Source organism: Urocitellus parryii, chromosome 1 (assembly GCF_045843805.1).
Source record: "Urocitellus parryii isolate mUroPar1 chromosome 1, mUroPar1.hap1, whole genome shotgun sequence".
Classification (NCBI taxonomy): domain Eukaryota; kingdom Metazoa; phylum Chordata; class Mammalia; order Rodentia; family Sciuridae; genus Urocitellus; species Urocitellus parryii.
In genome coordinates, this window is record NC_135531.1 from 92,498,801 (window position 1) to 92,520,501 (window position 21,701).

General features: G+C 40.3%; 1 protein-coding gene across 1 annotated transcript in view; it reads right to left on the minus strand.

The window, feature by feature from the left end:
• Positions 1-13,456: 13,456 nt before the first annotated feature.
• Reep5 (receptor accessory protein 5) overlaps positions 13,457-21,701 on the minus strand; it is a 48,973-nt gene continuing 40,728 nt past the window's right edge. Inside the window, exons 4-5 of the mRNA XM_026401215.2 lie at positions 19,412-19,580; positions 13,457-15,287 (exon numbers count right to left, since the gene is read on the minus strand). Coding sequence (XP_026257000.1) covers positions 15,238-15,287; positions 19,412-19,580 — 219 coding nt within the window. The 3' untranslated portion in view covers positions 13,457-15,237. The remainder of the gene's footprint in view (positions 15,288-19,411; positions 19,581-21,701) is intronic.

Consider the following 21,701-nt stretch of genomic DNA (forward strand, 5'->3'; position numbering starts at 1 on the left):
TCCCACCTCTTCCAGCCACACCCTACCATTCAGTTACCTCTCAGTTAATCCTTATCAGGGCATTAATTCACTGATTGGGTTAAGACTCTCACAACCCAATCATCTCTCCTCTGAACCTTCTTGTATTATCTCACACTGGGGGACACCTCACATCCAAACCATATGACTGATGACTGTTAAGTCATATGGGTCCAGAAATTTGTCCCTTTCTTCTTGTTATCATATAATTTTTCATCATAATCTTTAATGATCCTCTGTATTTCTGGTGGTATCCTTTCATCATTTTTTTTTTTTTTTTTTTAAGGATTGAACCCAAGGCCTGGCGTGTGCTAGGCGAGCACTCAACACTGAGAAACACTTCCAGCCCTTTTATCTCTAATTTTATTAGTTGGTTTTCTCTCTCTCTTTCTCTCTCTCTCTGTCTAGATTTGTTAATTTTATTTATTTTTTTTTAAACTTGGTTTCATTGATCTTTTTTTACTTTTGTTTTATCTTGGTCTCAATTTCATTTACTTCTGCTCTGATCTTCGTTATTTCCTTTTTGGGTTTGGTTTCTTCTTGCTTTAAGTCCCTGAGGTATATTCTTAGCTTATTTGAAATCTGACTTGTTTTTTTTCTTTTCAGTACTGTGGATTGAACCGAAGGGTGCTCTACCACTGAGCTTACATCCCTAGTCCTTTTTTGTTTTGGAGTTGATTGGTTTGTTTGATACAGGGTCTCACTAAGTTGCCGAGGCTAGCCTTTTGTATTTGCAATCTTCCTGCCTCAACCTCCCGAATTGTTGGGATTAAAGTCATGTGCCAACATGCCTAGTCAGTGTATATTTTATATTTTTGTGCTAGGGGTTGGGCCCAGGGCTTCGTGTATGCTAATCACATGCTCTACCACTGAGCTGTATCCCCAGCCCTTTTAATTTTTTAAAATTTATTTATATATTTTTTTGAGACAGGGTCTTGCTAAATTGCTGAGGCCAGTCTTAAACTTGTGATCCTCCTGCCTCAGCTGCCAGAGGGTAAGAGGCATGTGCCACCACACTTAACCTATCTTATACTTTTTTTTTTTTTTTTTGGTACCAGGGATTAAACTCGGGGGTACTCGACCACTGAGTTACTTCCCAGCCCTTTTCTTGTATTTTATTTAGAAATAGGGTCTTACTGAGTTGCTTAGCACCTTGCTTTTTGCTGAGGCTGGCTTTGAACTCATGATCCTTCTTCCTCAGCCTCCTCGTTGGGATTACAGGCATGCACCACTGCACCCAGCTATCTTGTACTTTTTGACAGTTGTGGTGAAGATCTTTTCTGGTCAGTTTTACTTGAGATTAGATAAGCCTTCTATACATTGCATATCCATATCTTTCCCAAGATTAGGGAAGTTTTCTGCTATTCTGTCATTGAAGAGGTTTTCTGTGCCCTTAACAATTTTTTCCTGGTATCCCAAAGGTCTTGAATGCTCTCTTCTCTTTCTGTCCTTTCCATCTATTCCTTCCTCTCCCCACTTGTTTCATTCTGGGATATTTCAAAAGACCTGTCTTCAAGTTCAGATAGTCTATCTTTGCTTGATCTATTGTGTGGGTTCTCTCTTGTCCAGCGAGGAGGTCCACGGAACTGGGTAGAGGAGAGGGTGGCTGCGGAGTCGCTATTCAAGACCTCCAGAGACCAAGCAGGAAGCAGGTCTGATTTTTATTGCACAGTTACCATATATGTATACTCAGGCAGTAGCTAAGCACATTACAGGCAGCCACCAATGCAATTTCTGCTAACTGTCCTTGCAGTGACCAATCGAGGAGTGGGCTGTGGAGCAAGCACAGCACTAAGTGGCCTCACACCCAGGGCTGTGCCTATAGAGTCAGCGGTTTGCCACTCACTCCCCTAGCACAAGGGGAGTGGTTTGCCACTCAGAGGCCCTTAACATATGTCATGTATGCAGTACTCCGTGTCCCCACAGTCCATTCTTTTTGTTTAGGCTGTCATCTGTATTTTGGTGGTGTTTAAGGTACTTGGGATCAAACCCTAGGTCTTACATATCATAGGCAAGTGCTCTACCACTGAGCTATAACCCTGGTCCTTTATATTTTTTGACTTGAGCCTTTCACTTCCAAGATTTTTCATTCTTTTTCCAAGTCCCTAGGTCCTTGCTGAATTTCCCACACATATCCTGTATTATCTTCCTAATTTCATTTAACTGTTTATCTGTATTATCTTGGATTTCATTGAGTGGTGTTTTTTTTTTTATTTATAATCATTCTTTTAAATTCTTTTATTTTTTTAAGACAGGATCTCACTATGTTGCCCAGACTGACTTTGAACTCACTATCCTCCTGCCTCAGCCTCCAGAGTAGCTGGGATTATAGGTGTGTGCCACTGCACCCAGCTTCATTCTTTTAAATTCTGTGTCAGACTTTTCATCCATTTTCATTCCTTTGCATCTGTTGCTATAGAGTTACTATGTCTTTTTCAAGTGACACGTAACCTTAATTTTTTCATATTCCTTGTGCTCCTATATAGAGATTTACAATGTGGTGGATCAGATATCTCTACCACTCTTATGGGGTGGCTTTCTTAGAAGGCAGCTTTCTCCTGAAGATGAGCTTGGAATGTTGGTTTGTCACACATGTTGGCTTTGATGCTAGCTGGACACTGTAGTGGCTTATATAGTCTGCCTGTAGCCTCTTTGGCTTTAATGACTTTGGGCACAGGACAAACTGTGGGCCACACAAGAGTGAGGAAACTAGAAGTTCAGGCAGGTGTGGTGTAGATGACAGTATGTGTGTGACTACTTCCACAGTGGGAATGGCTGTCCCAACTGGAAGATACAGGTTTCCTCAGACACTGTTAATATTACCTCAGCAAGTTCTAGCACTGACAAACCCAGAAGTGCTAAAGCATTCGTCCTTTGACCAGTGGTATTGTGGCAGAGACAGGACACAGACTTTTTAGCAGGAAGCAGCGTTTATTAGTGCCCCCACTGACTCAGCGGATTTACATCCAAAGGCTGAGCCCTGAGCGCAGCTGGGGCATTGCCTCATATACCCTTTGTTAGTTTCTTTTACATGTTAGCCCCTTTGTCTCTCATATATGGTGACAGAGTTTATTTTATTTATTTTTTTTAAGAAAGAGAATTTTAATATTTATTTTTTAGTTTTTGGCAGACACAACATCTTTGTTTTTATGTGGTGCTGAGGATGAAACCTGGGCCGCACGCATGCCAGGCGAGCACGCTGCCGCTTGAGCCACATCCCCAGCCCGGTGACATACAGTTTAATCAGGTATCCTAGGCTACAGAGTTGCAACAAGTTGTGACAGAGTTCACATGCACACATAGATACTGACCGTGGTTGCCTTGTGCTTTATTTTAGGAGAGCCCCTAAGTCTGGGACATTCCCCCCTCGATGCTGGGATCCTCTCTGGATCAAAGAGCATCATCCTGATTCAGTGGCTTATAGTTCCATAACATCATGACATTTGTGGCCATCCTCTTTTAAACTATAACCTCCATGAGACTGGAGATCTTACAACCAAGGGTAACGGGCAAGGTAAACAGCCCCTAGCATTAAAACCACAACACCGAGGGTTGTAGCTCAGTGGTAAAGCTCTTGCTTAGCACATGTGAGGTACTGGGCTTGATCCTCAGCACCAAATAAAATAAATAAAGGTATTGTATACATCTACAACTTTAAAAAAAATTAAAAACAAAAACTCACAACACCTAAGAGTTTTGAATTCTCCATAAGTTGAAAACCATCCTCCAAATAATTCCCCAGTGTTCCAATATTCAGGTCTGGTCCCAGACATGGGTGACCTTTTTATCCAATCTGTAGGTTCCTGAGACTACTCCCTGGTAGGAGAAATGGGTGTGATAAAGTAGGGTTGTGGGGATACCTTGGCCTGATTGAATCCTGTGGAGAGATGGGCCACAGGTGAGGGGCTGAAGTCCACAGAAGCCAGATCAAAAACACAGCCAAAAGTAATGAAGCATCCTGCCAAGAAGGAGGGAAAGACTGCTAATAGAAGCTTTTTAACCTAGTGCCAGTCAGCTGAAGTAGTTTTTGTTAATCCTATGGCAAAAATCCAGGTGAAGACCATGACAATAGAGAGCGGTGAGGAGCAACAGTACCAAGGCATTACAGTAAAGAGCTGGTCAGGAAACAGTAAATCCATTTATCTTGGCAGGTGGTCGATTCCTCAAGCTTCTGCCATGGGTAGATTAGTCCACTTTCAGAATGACTGAAGCAGGGCTGTTGTCCTCGGTCTCTTAGGGTAGAGCTCGCTTGTTTGTTTTGAATGGCCTGCTTGCATGGTGTGACTGGATGGGGAACACAGCCACAAGAAGCTAGTTTTGCTCTGCTGTGGTGAATCCAGGGGACCACCTCGGCCACCTTCACCGCAGTAGGGGTAAATAAAATGATAGTGAGTGGAGCCCCCCAAAGAGGCTTTAGAGGGTTGGACATTTTACTTTTTTACCCAAATAGCATTTCCTGGTTGAAAGGGGTGGGCATCTGTGTTCGGGGTCACAGGTAGCCATTCCCTAACCCAACAGTGTGTAGTGGTCAGGGTCATACCAAGAGCCTGCATCTGTTGTCCCAGAGTAATATTTCCCAATTCTTTTAGATCTTCTCATATACCCCTTATAATGGGAGGAGGGCATTCATGAAGAATCTCATAAGGGCAGAAGCCTGTGTGTTTAGTAAGACTAGACCTAATTCTTAAGAAAGCAATTGGCAATACTTGGTCCCAGTGTAGGTGGATTTCCTGACAGTTTACTTGGTGTAACTTCCAGGTGATCTTCAACCCCTTTGTCATCAATTGCACCACCTCGGCCATGAACACTGGCCCACGTATGGCTGGGCTTTTGTTACAACTCTCCTGCCAGGTGTTTAAGATCAAGTTGGTCAGAATTGACCTGGTTCCTATCTACTGTTAAATGTCAGCTGAGATTCCTCAGGGGTTACTCCTGGGGACTAGTGAGATGCCCCTTAGCTCCTCTAGCCTCTTCTATCAGTTGTGCCATCTGTCAGGATGGGGCAGAGTCTTGCTGACCACGTGTGGCTTCCCTTGGAAGCATTAGGGACACTTCCCTCTCAGTGACCCTCCTCTTTGCAGCATGCGCAATAGTTGGCTTCCGGTTCTCTAGGGTCCTCTCCCCGAGCAGGAGTTCAAAGTGACTCATCAGAGGTGCAAGGCCCAAAGAGGGGGCCCAATATTCCCTGGGTTCTGGCTGACCTTAAAGGGCAAGTGTCAAAATATTGGCTGTTTTTTTTTCCTTGGCTCTTTTACTTCTTTAACTTTAGTCTCCACGATTGGGTTGTAAACATCCAGCAGGTCAGTTTCACCAGTCTTGGAGCAGAAGTACTGGGTTTTAACTTTAATGTCTATATTTTACAGTTACTTAACCCTTCCATTTCATTGGGGTTAGTATGAGTCCTGGAAGTCAGCCTTATATCTTTTGTTTCTGAACCCAAGGGGACTTAACCACTGAGCCACATCCCAGCCCTGAGCCACATCCCAGCCCTTTTATTTATTTTATTTAGAGATAGAGCCTTGCTGAGTGGCTTACAGCCTTGATAAGTTGCTGAGGCTGGCTTTGAATATCCTGTCTATCTTATAGGTAAAGGCTTATTATCTCAAATTAACTCAGGTTGTTATATTAGAAGTTTTACTTCTGCAAACCACTAACAGCAGTTATAAAGTTTAAAAGGAAAATACAAACTGGAATTAACAAGAGCAAAAACATATTCAGTTTGTATAATAGCTATAAACCAAGAAACAAAATTTTTATAAGCCCAAAAACTTTATTTGGTTGTATAGTATATCCCCTATTTTGAGATCACCGTAATTTTTACAACAAAAATCTACCTTTTGAAATGTAAACGAATTTAAGTCTAGCCTACTTGGAGTTGGTCCCTCATGGAATAAGGTGAGGGGCAGTCTTGACTCAGGTGAGGTGGCCTCTTGACACATCTTAAGTAAAGTGTTTTATTTTTGAAACTGATCTTTGCCTTTTTTTTTAATGGACATAATACCTTTATTTTATTTAATTTGTATGGTTCTGAGGATGGCACACAGTGCCTCCCAGGTGCAAGCCACGTGCTCCACCACTGAGCCCCAGCCCTGATCTTTGCCTCTTGAATACTATTTTACAAAGTTCTCATATATTATTTCCTGAGTCTATATGAATATCAACACAATACACCATTTCACTGGGAACAGGAATCAAATGAAAGCAAGAGAGCTCCCAACTTTCTTTTTGTGGAAAAATGTTTTTATGTTCCACATTGTCTTCTTTTAAACAAACCAGGTTTTCCTTATTACTTTACCAAAATACATTTAAATTCCTATCCCAGTGTAAAGAGTAACACAAAATTTTATATACAAGTTATTGTGCTGGGATTGTGGCTCAGTGGTAGAACACTTGCTTAGCATGTGTGAGGCACTAGATTTGATTCTCAATAACACATATAAATGAATAAAAAAGAATCCATCGACATTTAAAAAATTTTATATGTTATTGATGACAGATTTATCAAATTACAAAATATTAAATGTAACAAATTTAGTTAGGGATTTATTTATCTCTACATAAGTCTTAAAGAGACTATTGTTAACTTTAGAGAAACACCAGTTTGGTAAGTGCTTTAAAAATATTTGTATACTTGGAAGACATGAATACATCTAATATAAAAGAGGCCAGTAACAGAACCACTATTACACTGATGTCCGTCTATTAACCAAGTTTAACTTTTAAAGAAAAATTTAGAATTCATAGTGTAGTGGAATAGCCTAAAATTTAGTTGTTTAACCAGAGTTGGACAAACTCTAATTTCTTTAAGATAGGTTTTATTATTTACCAGAACCACACAGACATAAGAAATTATCTTGATAGAAGATCAATGTTTTAAGAAACCCTTATTACTTTAGCACATAGATAATTAAATTCTAATTTATATCAGTACATTAATATTTGACCTTATTGGGGGGGGAACCCTTAAATAACCTTTACTGATTGTGCTAATTATAGCTAACTTACACACAAATTTTTTGAGATTTACCCTCCAAAAATCTTGTGAAACTTACTCTACAACTTGTTTACTTTACCATATAAAATACTTCTCTTCCAGAGACATTGATTTTTAATTTTTATGCTAAAATATATTTCTAAACCTATAATCTTTTATATCTCTTTTCTAGTTGACTTTTTGAAATTTATATTTTTGAAATAATCTTGATAAAATTTCTGAACTTAGACAAATTACTCCATTTTAATAAGATGAAATACTTTATGCTTTTTGCAATACTTTAAACACAGCTAAAACCTTTTGTATTCTTTGCATATAAAATTACACTTATTAGAACCTTAATTTTTAGTACTCTTGCTTTAAATGAAGACCTAGAAACAAAGCAATCTTAAAGTCCTTTTTTTCCCCCCATTTAATAGTTTCTAAAAACACATTCAATACTCAAATATATATTACCTTATGGAATTCAAGAAGTCAAGAGTACTTGAATTTATATTTAGCAGTTGATGTTTTTATATTTTAACTTTGTAAATTAATCATATTTCCTTTAAAAACATTTATTAAAACTAATCGCATTTATGTTTAATCTATTTTTTAAATTTATTTTTTAGCTGTAGTTGGACACAGTAACTTTATTTATTTATATGTGGTGATGAGGATCGAACCCAGGGCCTCGTATGGGCTAGGCAAGTGCTCTACCACTGAGCCATAACCCCAGCCCTAATTTATTCATTCTTAACTGTTAACTTTAGGTTACCTATAAAAAAAAATCAAGATATGAGACAAGTTTTAGTTAAAAGAAGCGATGATGATACACTTTAAATATTGTATACATTCTTTTGATTGACTCACTACCTAGAAAAAAGTGTTAGTAATGTTAAAGACATCTTTATTCTTATCTGTTTAACCAATTTAAATAAACTTTTTCTTAGATGTTTAAGTCAAGCGAACTAAAAAGTATTTGAATCCATTTATTAAATTTATGAGCACCCATTTATCTATAAACCAGTTTTGATACCATGCACATGATAGACACAAGCACGTATAAGACACATGACATACATTATACAGGTGTGCATACATACATAAAACAGGAAAAAAAATATCTTGTAGCTTTTTTGTAGGTACTAGACCTCCACAGGTAGGAGACAAGAGCTATAGATGTTTATTAAAAATCTATTAGATTTAACCCTTTAGAAATTAAAAATAGACTATCACAGATTTTTACAGTATGACCCAGAAAGGAAAGGGGCGTGTGCAGTTAGGAACATTAGGAATAGAGTCTGCCAGCCATAGCAAACCCTGAAGTCAAAGGTTCCAGTCATTCTTCATGGGGCAGATTTACTCCCTCCATCACTGTTGATTTTTTGCTGCTTAGGACTCCTCAAAAGAGAAGATCTTTCTTTTTCTGGTGTATTTGAGAGTTAACCCTGAACAACTGGCCTGTGAATAAAAATAGCAGAAAGAGAAACTGAGGGCAATAAACTTCAGTTAGACAAAGCAAGACTAATTGGTATGGAAGTCAAAGTGAATTTATCATAAAAAAATTTGAGCTCAGAAAGATTGTAAAAAATGATATGGTCTTAATTATTCTACAAAAGGAGTACACAGAAAAACCTTAGCAGACCAGAGTGTACTCTTGGATCAGATTAGAGTCAGCCCAGATATTTAAAGAATGTGGGAACCTGTGAAGTCCTCAGAAAAAAAAAATTTTAAAGAAAACTTGAACTTATGGAATCTTTCCATTTTCCTCCCTTATGCCCAACTGGAGAAAAGAGTAAAATTGTAAGAAGTGGGGTGTCCCCTGGTATTGCCAGGTCCCTCACTCTTTTATCAGGCATTTGCAGAAAATTGCAGAGCTGACCCCTACAGCTTGGGGCAAAGCCTGTATTGTCCCAAGGCACAGTGCATACCTCTTAAGCATCTTTAAAAGGTCCAGGACCCAGTCTAGCTGGCCTTTCCAGATCCCCTCTATCTACGTCTCCTGTTTTCTAGCATTCGGGAGGCACTTAGCAGAATCCCAGAGTACAACAGATAAAAATAACCATTTGTGCCCCATAGCAGTTTAGATTTAAAAGTGACACTTTTCTTCTCTGGTCTCAAATTAATTGGGCACCTGCTCATGTAGTTCTTTGCCTAGTGACCCCTTGGAGGGCCAACTTACTCTGAATGAAGGCAGTCTGGGGTTTTTCAGGAGTCAACTCCATAGTCTCTAGCATATCCCATTAAAAGAAATCTTTTTTTTAATCATACAATCTTGGGGGAGGAGTAAGTTTACTCTGTTTGCCACCCATTTCCATGATAATCACATGCAGAAGAAGGAAAAAGGGAAGGGGTAAGTAATCCCTTTGGATGTCTCTAGCCGCTTTCCTCATGGAGAGATTTCAGGCACCTCAACATTGCAGGTTGGTATAGACCCCCCAACCTGGACCAGGTTCAGAGACCTAAAGGAAAGACTTGTGCTGCCCTAAGCCATAGGAGGATCACCATGGACTTACGGATCAGGACTCTGCCTTCACTTTGGGCTCAGCCAGTCTTAGTCACCATTCACTCACATTCAAACTGCGTCTCCAGCCCACCCAGTACCTTTAGAGTTGTGGCTTCATCTTGTGCTATCGAGACTACTTAGGGCAACTCTAGGAAGTGATCAGGCTCCCCTTCTGCCACTTAGGGGTAGGTCTACCTCTTGAACCTGGGTTTCTACCTGTCCAAAGGGCAGTAGGTGCTCCCTGCACTGGTTCCAGAACCCCATGGTGTTCCTTTGTATTCTGGGGTCCTTGCCCTGGCATGCCAAGAGGGCTAGTCTCCTATGGATCCATTAGTCTGCTGGTGCCAGATGAGGTCACTTCTCCTGGCATCCCAGGGCCTGCACTCTGGTGACAAGGGAGGTGAAGTCACGCTCTGAATCCCAAAACGCAAACCCTCAAGAAATGTTGCAGGATTCTTGCACAGAGAAACAGGACACAGGCTTTTAGCAGGAAGCAGTGTTTATTAGGGCTGGCACTGGCTCAGCAGATTTGCATCCAAAGGCTGAGCCCCAAGCACAGCTGGGGCATTGCCTTATATACCCTTTGTTAGTTTCTTTGACTTGTAACCCCTCCTTAGTCTCCCACATAGGTAACACAGTTTGATTAGGTATCCTAGGCTATAGAGTTGCAAAGTTGCAACGGTTACACATGTGCACAGATATTAACTGTGTCATGTTGCCTTGTCCTTTATCTTAGGAGAGCCCTTTATTCTGGGAGGGCTATTACCACTGTATGGGCCCGGATGTTGCAAAGGGAGAGGCAGTGTTGGTTACTTCAGCACCCCTTCAGTGACAGTGATACCCAGTCTGCAGCAGTGTATGGTCAGACAAAATGCATAGGTAGGACTGTGATGGGAACCACATATATAGGGTGGCAGCAGTGCTTATCTCTGCTGCTTGCATGGCAGTGCTTGACCTGGAACAAGACCTCAACCAGAACTAATCAAAGTTCCCTTGGAGCCCCCTGTGTGCACCTGTGGGCAGGGAGACAGCAGAAGGTACAGTTGCTCAGGGGCCTCTCCTCGCCCTTGGGCAGTAATGGGAGTCAGTGTTTCCTTCCTTCCCTTTTAGTAATAGGCTCCTGAGCTGGGAGCCAAAAGGCAGGAGGAACTTATGGATCTTTGCCCTAAGTCCTGGCACTGGGATGAGTTTACATAGGGCTGGCCACACCCTTTGTCTCGAAGGGCAAGTTCCCTGGTCTCATGATTTTTAATATTTTTTTTTTTACTTGTCAATGGATCTTTTATTTATTCATATGTGGTGCTGAGGATCAACACAGGGCCTTATACATGCCAGGCAAGCGCTGTACCACTGAGCGGCAACCCCAGTCCTGGTCTTCTGATTCTTAAGGGCCATGTCCTCTGTTTTCCTCTTACAACAACCTGTCTCCGATCCTGCAGAGCACCCAGTGGCCTTGGGTCGCTGTCACTCTGCTGGACCAAATTGGATTCAAGAGGCAGCTTCCTCCTGGCTCCTAGGGCGGTTTAAATTTAGATACTATTTCCCTTTTTAATATGGTTCTTGGCTCCAGCACCCTGGGTGGTTTGCTAGATGTGAAGTCCTTTTCCAAAGCCACAATACTGTGCAGATTGCAGGTTACTTATCTAAGTGGGCTGCAAGTCTGTGAAGATTGTAAAACTTTCCAATACGTAGGATTGCTATCATCAGTTTTTTGCCCTTATCTACCTCCCCTCTCCCCAACTGCGGAGCCAAGGTGGAACATGCTATGGTATTTCTTTCTTTGCTGCTGTTCCTGTCTTTCTCTTGCTGATTCCCAGTATTCTCCCATGGTCACTCATCTCAAAATGCAGCTATATATCTGTTAATTTGGCTTTTCTTTGTGGAGGAGGCAAGTGCTGAACCCCTCTACTTAGTCATCTTGTTCTCTGCTCTTTGTGAGTTGTGTGCTATAAAGGATGTTGAATTCATATTATAGTCAGGAGCCAGAAAAAAACTTAAATATTCAAATATATTTATTTTCCTGTGATACTATATAGAACTATAAAATTTGACGGCTAAGGATCTGAATTATACTTCTGTTATCCTAAATACCATGATTATAATATAGTAAAAAATTACCAATTAAAAACAGATGTGATGTAGGAGACCACTGATTCAAGCACAGCCTCCAGAAGTAGGTTGTTTGGGATGCTAGGAATTAAGCCCAGGGTCTCACACATGCTACAGCTACACCCCCAGCCCAGCAGTAGGTGTTTTTAATAAAATTTTAAGCCCCTCCCCAACTTTTTTTTTTGGGGGGGGAGTATACCAAGGATTGAACTCGGGGCACTTGACTACGGAGCCACATCCCCAGTGAGGCTGGCTTTGAACTTGTGATTCTCCTGTCTCAGCCTCCCAAGCTGCTGGAATTACAGGTGTGTACAGCTCCCAGCCCTAACTTGGTATCTTTATCCTAAGACAGAATGATTTGGAGGCACATATTATTAAGTGCTATATGCAGGAAGAAAGCAGTAGCTTGAGTATTCTTTAGATCTAGTGCTAATTATAGGTATAAACTTTTTTGGCTGGCATGATTTCTTTGGAGAAAGTATTCCTCTGATCAGTAATCACCAGTGGACAATTGCAAGCTAGGTGAGGAATGAGGTTAATAAAATTCAGTTCTCATTTAACTATTATAATTCAATTTATTTTGTGGGGCTTTTCAACTCTAACCCCACTTGAGCAAAAATTTCACATACACAAATGAACATTATGTACAGCAGTCCCCCCTTACCCATGGTTTCCTTAGTTTGTTATTCAAGATCAACCAATCTAAAGACACAGTACAGCAAAATATTTTAAGACACCACATTCACATAACTTTTATTATGGTATAATTGTCCTATTTTGTTATTTACCTAATTTATAAACTTTTATCATAGGTATGTATATATAGGATTCAGTACTATTTGAGGTTTCAGACACCACTTGGGGTCTTGGAACATATCCCCCTTGGATAAGAGGAGGGGAATATTGTACACCCACTTACTTCTGTGTGTCACACGTTCAGGATAGGTGATGACTTATTTAAAGGATTTTGTTATTGTTGTTTACTTATTTATTTTTTGGTACCAAGGATTGGACCCAGGGGCACTCGCCACTGAGTAGATTCCAAGCCCTTATTTATTTTGAGACAGGGTCTTGCTAAATTGTCCAGGCTGACCTTGAACTTATGATCTTCCTGCTGCAGCCTCCCGAGTTGTTGTGATTACAGGTGTGTGCTTCCATATCCAGCAGGCTATGTTCCTTGTCTGTAGTTGTGGGTTGACGATTCTCCCAGGAGAGCAGTTATTTTGTTAATCTAAATGCTTGAAGCTTTCCAGTAAGGGAGGAATTACTGAATGAATTTTCTTCATCTTGAAGAATTTCAAATGTTTACTAGGAATTCTGTTACTTTCTATATCCCTGAAATACCATTCATGTACAAACAAATGCTTTGTCTTCTAGCCAGACACAGGCTTAAGTAGTTTTTCAAACATGGCAATATTTTATTGGTGAAATTGAGAGACAGAATGGCTTGACTCATAACTTCTGCCATTAAAACACATCAACTGCCCAAAACAAATTTCTTGCAGGGTACACCACAGGAGACAGATGTAGTATCAAGACAACAAAAAAATTGCATTTAGAATATACTTTAATAGCATTTACATTGATATTTTTACATAATCTGTAATTATGAGCAATATTTTATGCTTCCCCATCTTGTCTGATAATATATTTTATATACTAACAATCCAATCATATATTCTATATACTAGAAGTTGCTAGTTTTCATTCCTCTGTCACCAGGGAAAGTGTTATTTATGGGAAATGGATTTAAATGCTTTGAAATTTCTTTTTAATGTAGGCTTGATTTTTTCTTACAATAACAATTTTGCTTGTTTTCTAAAAACTTCATTTTTTTCCTTTAAGTAATAAGATGCCTAATAATCAGTTTTCCCAGGAAAAATAAATGCTCTGATGTATATTAGGGTAATTTTTTTTACATCATGATATATCATCTTATGAAAGCTATTCATATCTTTTTTTCTTTAAAAGTATTTACTGAGCCAGGAGCACTGGTACACACCTATAATCTGGTGACTAGGGAGGCTGAGGCAGGAAAATTGCGTGGTCAAGGCCAGCCTCAGCAACTTAGTAAGACTGTCTCAAAATAATAAGGGCTGAGAATGTAGCTCAGTTGTAAAATGCCCCTAGGTTCTATCCCCAGCTCAATTTTTTAAAAAAAGTATTTTACTGGATGGATTTTTTTTAAGCATTTAAAAAAAATGTTTATCTTTTAGTTGTAGTCAGACACAGAACCTTTGTTTTACTTATTCAGTTTTATGTGGTGCTGAGGATCAAACCAAGGGCCTCCCACACGCTACGCAAGTGCTCTACCACTGAGCGACAACCCCAGCCCAACTGGCTGGATATTTAATGTTATTTTGTTATACATGTATTTTGGTCTAGTTTAGTCTAATTCAAAAGGATCCTAACAGAATGATGTGAAGTTCAGATTGTCTACCCCAGAGCTCTATAAGCTGTTTAGCCATTCAAGCTAGAGGCATTCATTTAAACTTTTTTATTCTATACTTCAACTATGTAGTCATAAGTCATTTATCATGAAGGCATTTAAATGGACAACAAATAATTCTGCTTGTCAACTGAAGAGAACTCTGTGAGTTTAACTTTTTCTCTGGCCTTAAAGGTCAAAGGCAGATTACAAGCTGCATGCTCCCTTTCCATTCCACAGAGCTGCTCCTAGAGCTGTGCGTCATGGCAGGCACATTGCTCCTCATGATATTAACAAGCACATGACAACTGGGAGGAAGGAAAAGACCAAACCAACATGCTGCTCACCTTTAAAAGTAAAAACAGGAATGGTTTTCACTTCAGCATCTTAGAAACAGACAAACATAAAGCTAGTAGGCAGATAAGACAGTAATACTATTTCTACAGAAAATTGGGAGTTATAGGTTACTATGTGTGTGTAGATTTCCCCAATTGTTGCCAAAGTGACTGACTACTCTAAAAAGTTGTCCTGGCATTCAGGGCTACCATGTTAGGAAAATAACCAAGCTGACTTCCATTCAACCTCATTTCTTACTTTTTTTAAAAAAAAAATATGACTGATGTGTGTTCATTTTTTGAAGTATGTTTAGCAAATCCTACCAGCTTGAGGCAGGAGGTCTTATTGTACAGAAATTTTAAATGGCATATACAATCTTCTCCTGGCCTCTTCCCCATAAGCACTATGCATGTCATAGTAACACTTCTGTCTATGTATACACACAAATCCACTAAAAATATTTATATGAATAAGAACCATGAAGATTTCCTAAATGTTTAGAGAAAATGCATGCAGAGTGAGCCCAGTAAAGTACAGAGCCTGTGGGATATACAAATTTTATTTTTAGTTTACATTTCCTTCAGGATAGTAACATACATGTATTTTCCTACCTAGAGGCAAAATATATTTTCAAAAATTTAGATACTGCCACTGCATTAAATTTAAATTAAAATGCTCCCTATGTAATGTACAGACAGTAAAAGCAAAAAAAAAAGACCCTTACAACACATTCCATTTTTTAATATATCAAAAAATGTTTCCAAGGCAACATTAAAATGATTATACCACAGTCCCTAAAATAACGTCAAGCTCTAAGAGGAAGGTGCAGGGGGCTGGGCGGGAAGGCTCCCTCGGTTCAAGGGTTTAGGTACTCTTCTTCTCTTCACCCAGTAAATTCACCGTAGCTTTCTTGGCTGTTAAGAAAGAGGGTAAGAAAATTTTATCAAAACTTTTGGCAATATAAGCTGTGTGGCTAAGGTAACTACTAGATAACGGAGCTCGGGTGACTCATGTGCAGATGACAGCACACATGGGTTTGTGGTCAGGGCTGTGAGGGTTTCCGTGAAATAGACCCGGCACCTCTTCTGAGCACAAATCCTGAAGACATGAGTGAAATACTTGAAGTTCATCTAGCCTTGCTTCTTTGTGTAATAGTGTCTCCCAAACTATCTGTCCTCCTTTCTGCATCAAAAGAGGCAGAGATTCCTAGTAGCGTTCTTTGTACATTCAAATTCTCATTTGCTACTCTCCTATGAGATTTCACTACTCAACCTGATGAGAACTAAGTTGTGTTGTCCCATGGTGACAAAAACTAAAAAGTCCTAGTGCCAGTACTACAAATATTTATACTAACTGGGCTACCCCTCCTATGACAGGAAGTGGCCTGGAATGTGTCATAAGAACCAGTGTGGTGTGTGAGATGGTGGTGGGGGAAGCTTGTCTAGAAGCCTCCAGTCAGGTTGTAAACTGCAGCTGTTTTTTTTTTTTTAAATATTAAGTTTTTAGATGGACACAATATCTTTATTTTATATTTATGTGGTGCTGAGAATCAAACCCAGTGCCTCCTGCATGCTAGGTGAGCACTCTACCACTGAACCACAACCCCTGCAGCTGTTCTTGATGGAGCCCGGAGTCCCTCTTCGTCAACTGCCTGGCAGCAGCTCTCATTTACTCAAGTTGCTAAATAATGTTAAAGAAACTGCAGCCTCTTTCTCAATAGCCCTATGTAAAAAGCACTAGTAAACCCAGAACAAGACATCTAAAAGGTGTCAAACAATTAGAAATTTTTATGTCCCTGATTTGGAATGTCGTATCAAATTAAATTGAATTTGAGTATTGATATACTGTATGAAAACCAAGAGGCAATAAAATGTGGGTGAACTAGACAGAAATGATATTACCATGGGTTGCCAGTTAGGCTTGGGCAAGGAAGGACAGAAAAGAAAGCTCTTAAAAAACTGGCACCAATTGCCATAAAGCATGCCTGTAATCCCGGCTACTTAGGTGGCTGAAGCAGGAGGCTCATGAGTTTGAGGCTAGCCTTAGCACCTTAACAGACTGTCTCAAAATTTTAAAAAATAGAAGTAAAAAGGGCTGAGGGTCAGCTGGGGCTGCAGCTCAGTGGTAGAGCACTTGTCTAGTACGTGTTCGATCCTCAGTACTGCATTTAAAAAAAAGGGGGCAGTCTGTCCATTTACAACTAACAAAAAATTTTAACAAAGGGCCTAGGGTATATAGCTCAGTGGTAGAGCTCCCCAGGGTTCAATCCACAAGTGAGAGAACACGAAGGCTGCAAGTCAGAACAAACTTACCTCTGTAGTTCACTCCCTCACTCAGAGGCGTCGTCCTGTTATTTCCCTCTTCACGAGCTTAACTGTCACCAACATCAGCCACAGTCCTACTCTGACCTCGCAACTCTTAACATCACCCCTCTTGGGGCTGGAGTAGTAGCTTAGTGATAAGAGCATTTGCTTAGCATGTGGAAGGCACTGGGTTCAATCCTTAGCACCCATGTAGAAATAAGTAAAGGTATTGTGTACATCTATAAAAATTTTTTAAAACCACAGCTCTCCACCTACTCTGCAGGTGAGTGTGGCTGTAGAAAAGCAAACCCAAGTCTCGGGTGAGCCTTTCACACTGCCTGGAATCACATGACAGTGTCTCAGTCCATTTACTCTGGCACTGTCCTAGAGAGGCCATGAGACTACAGCCACACTCCTTTAATTGCTTTTTTGGGCTGCTGTCACAGCATAATGGCAGAGTTGAGCATCACAACAGAGACCGGATGGCCCACAAAACCTGAAATGTGTATCATCTGGCCCTTTAGGAACAGTCTGTTAACCCTGTCCTAGACAACTGCTCACACCCGTCCCCTTCCCATCACTTCTCAGTTGGCCTTCTTTCTTTACTGAGGAAGTTGAAGTAATCAGAAAATATCTTCTAAGTTTTCCTACTTAAAACCTCTACCAACAAAAACCTTGATTTCTGTTATAAAATGTTGCGGCTCCTCTGCCCAATGCCTCTCTGTATTTTCAATCCTATTTCTGGTCTACTCAAGGGCTCAGCAATTGCTCTCTACTGAAGCATTCTCATTAATTTTCAGACATGTATTATTTCTCCTACCTTAAAGACTTTTAAATTTCCCAGGACCTGCGATCCATATTCCAGTTACAGCCCATTCTTCTACTCCCCTTCACAGGGACTGTCTCAAAACAGCTGTCCATAATCCTCATGCCTTTCCCCATCTCTTCCAATCAGTGTTTCGTTCCCAGCATTCTACAAAAATCTGTTTTCTCAAGATCACTAGTGCCTTCCCCATGGCTAAGTCCAGTGGTTCCTCTTCACCTAGTTTAACTTGTCTACAGCACGTGACAATGGATCACACTTCCTCCTCTGAAACATCTTTTTGCTTGGCCCAAGGACCCCACCTTGCCTTCCTTTTCCCTACTGGTCTATTTAGCTGATTGTTTCTCATCTCCCTTCTACCCACAATCCACACTTGTTTTCTGAACTCTCAACATCTGCATCCAACTGGCTGAGAAGGACTTTTCTTCTGGAGTTATCTTATTTCTCCCCACCTAAATCTGTACTATCCAGTCTTTCCCAGCTCAGTGGCAATTCTCTCCTTCCACCTGATCAGGTTGAAAAGTTTGGCCTTGACTTCTGTCTTCATGCCTGATTTTAAGCAGATCCTATTGGCTCTACTTCAGAAGTAGGTTACTTCTTACCCACTACTGCTGCTAGTACAAACCAAGATACTACCATCATCTCAAACAGATCACTGCAATAACCTTTTAGCTAGTCTCAGTTTCCTTCCCTTTCTCCCTCCAATTCATTTTTTTTTTTTTAGTTATAGGTGGACACAATACCTTCATTTTATCCTTTTTATTTTTATGTGGAACAGGGGATTGAACCTAGTGCTTCACGCATGCTAGGCAAGCGCTCTACCACTGAGACACAACCCTGGCCCCCATCTAATCCATTCTTAATGCAATAGCCACAGTCATCTTAATACACAGACCAGATCATGTTGATCCTGTGCTCAAAATTTTCTAATAGCACCTTATCTTTCTTACACAGACTAAAAACCAAAGCCTTCCCACTGGCCTATAAAGCTATTCTGTGATTTGTCATCCTGTCTCCATGCAGACCTTTCTGACGGTGTCCCCTCCTGCTATCCCTTACCCCTCTAGGTCACCTCCTTTACCGTTCCTACTTTAGGGCTTTTGCACATGCAGCTCCTTCTGGAGCACTATTCCCATGGTTCCCTCTTTTACTATGTCCAAGTCTGACTCAATATAGCCCTCTTGGTAAGGGTCTCCTGATTTTCCTACTTAAAACTGTAAACATCCCTCCTGTGCCTGGTACTCCCTATCTTTCTAGCTGCTTAATTTTCTTCCGCATTATCATACAACCTTTTAATTTTATTGTCTCTTTCAACTAAACTAAGATTCAAGGATTATAGTCTCTTGGGTTCACTGGTTCATTACTAGTCTAGGGACACATGCAACATCTCAACAAAAAAGCATCTGAATAACTCCATCAGGGGAGCTGAGAAAAGGCATTCTCTGGGACCAAGAACAAAAACAGTCTGAACAGCACACTAAACAGGTCAGGAACTGAGTGCAAGAGGCTACATGTAGATGAATCTCTAAAATCTCTGCCTATGGAAGGCTACTGAATGCTGCATTGAATGAGTCACAAAGGATCTTGGGAAAAGTAAAGGGCAAGCCAGGCACAGTGGTGTGTCTATAATCCCAGCAACTCATGAGGCTGAGGCAGAAAGATTGCAAATTGGAGGCCAGTCTCAACAACTTTGGGAAAATCTGTTTCAAAAAGGGTTTGGAATGTGGCTCTGGCTAAGCATCCCTGGTCCCCGCCTCCACCAAAAAAAAAGGTAAAGGGCAAACTTGTCCTAAAGAAATCCATTTAGTGGTCTTTGCATTTAACTAAGGAAAGCTGAGAGGACAAGAAGGCCATGAAGCCCATTGTATCACATCTCCTCCATGTGTTGAACCAAGTTGTCCCCGACTCTTACCTTCTTTAGTGATGGCATCTGCAGTCTCTTTGGCTTTGTCCTTCAGGTCCTTCACCATACTGTCCACCTGAGACTGGTGCTTCAGGAAGAAAGGACGAATGATGCGCTTGTAGAGAAATTCAGCCCCATTAGAAGGACTCGGGGCCATGCACCACAACAGGAAGCCACACTGCACAAAATGAGAAGCAGCATGGTAAGAGGAGGGCATTCTGAGGACACCCCCCCACCTCCACCACTCCCAAGGTGTGTACTGCCTCTGTCCGACATTTTCTCCAATGGTATTCCCAGTATTTTCTGCAAACTAATGGGAGGATCTTCTTGGAAAAACATGACCACTAATGGGTAGTAAGGAAAGAGAAAGATAAGACTGAAAAAGAAGGGTAAAACACACCAGATTCAGGATTTTAGTTTACAGCAGCTGTAAGAGACTTTATTATACAACTCTTAAACATTACATTTTCTTATACTGATTTTTATCTACATGTGTCAAGCCCTGTACAGATAAGCCTAGTGAGAACAAGCTTATCTTGCTAAGTTAGCTATAATTTGTTCTACCACAGAAAAAATATTCTGCCTAACCTCAGATTCTTCTCTTAGTTTCAGTTGTTGATAGACCTTTATTTTATGTATTTATATGCAGTCAAACGCAAGGCCTCGTCTCGAACATGCTAGGCAAGCACTCCACCACTGAGCCCCAACCCCTATTCCTTTAGACTGAGATAAAAGAAGACTTATACCCTAATTACTTAAAGTGCACAGTTGGTATTTATTTAAATGGTAATTTTTTTAAGTCATCTAAGCAATTTATCCCTCTAAGAGGAAATATTCAGAGATTTGCTAATTTCCCTAGAAAGTTTAATAAACACCATACTGAGTTATTTTTGTTTAAAAGATACTGGCCAAATTATATTCCACACAGTCCAGATGACTCATCATAAAACAGAAATCACTTCCGGGGATAGCAGAATCTGTATTTTTATCAGTTTCTTAAAGTAAATATCTCTCAACTTCTTATGTCTTAAATCAAAACTCTATGGGATTAGTCATCATTATTCCAAACCAATGAATGCATTCAAATGATTGAGAAGTTACAATGCCTTTCTAAAATAGTGTTTTAAGTTTGCTCTAGAGATGCAGAACTGGCAGCTCACACTGAGGTCTTGCTATGTTGCCCAGGCTGGCCTCAAGTGATGCTCCTGACTCAGTTTCCTGAGAAGCTAGGACTATAGGCACACACCACTGCATCCAGCTACAAACTGGGATCCTAAGGGTTGTGTAGTATATAGTGGATAAGAGGACAGGCTCAGACAAAGTGAGTTCTAATCCTGGTTGTACCACTTACTCACCTGGCAAACCCTGAGCAAGTTACTTAACTGCTTAACTCAGTTTTTTCCTGTATGAAGCAAGTATTGAGATTTTTAAAAAATCTACCTCTTATAAGAAAATAAAAAGCATTTGGGGTGTGTGTTAGCATATTAAGAGCTTTGTCTCTGTTGCAAGAATACCTGTGTTTTAATTTGTTAGCCTTAAATGGAATAAAAGCAAATCCTAGAACCAATAATCTTTAAACAAATGTTCTGTAAGTACCTGAAATGAAGTTCAAAGTAATGCTAGATGTATACACATAATTAAAATAAAAGATATCTAATAAAAATATTTCAAAAATGCAAATATACAAGCAAAATTATGACAATGCCATAAGTAGAATTAGCTTCCTCCATATATTCCCAAAAGGTTGAAATTTCTGGACTAAAGGAACTACACTGCCTACCTTATCAGAGCACTCAACAAAAGCAATTTACTACCATTCTCTCCAAGTCAGGATTTTAAGTCAGTTCTCCCTTCCTCTTCCCCATCAGATTCCAAAGCTCATTTATTGAGCACAGATAATGGAAACTAGAATGTTCTCAGTTAAGAGAGCAAAGGAAGGTGTGGCCATAGGTGAGCTAAGGGTAAAGATTCTCTACCCGTGCATAATAATACTATATATGTGACCAGGCAAGCCCACAAAAACGCCAATCCAGACAGGTTCAAGGTAGTGGATTAGAGGAAAGCTGCATCTTCTAGGTGTTCCATGACTCAAGCAGCAGGAGTACTGCTTCTCAGTGAGACACCACCCAACAAAGTCCCTATGATGAGAGCTAAACCCCAGCTGCTAGAATTTTCCAGTTAGAACCATGTATCAGCCCCATCCGGGAATGCACTGATGTCATCTGTACAGACGAAACTCCAATCCACAGTGCTTCCCATTCCATCTACTTTATATTGATGAGAAGGAAAGCTGAGAACT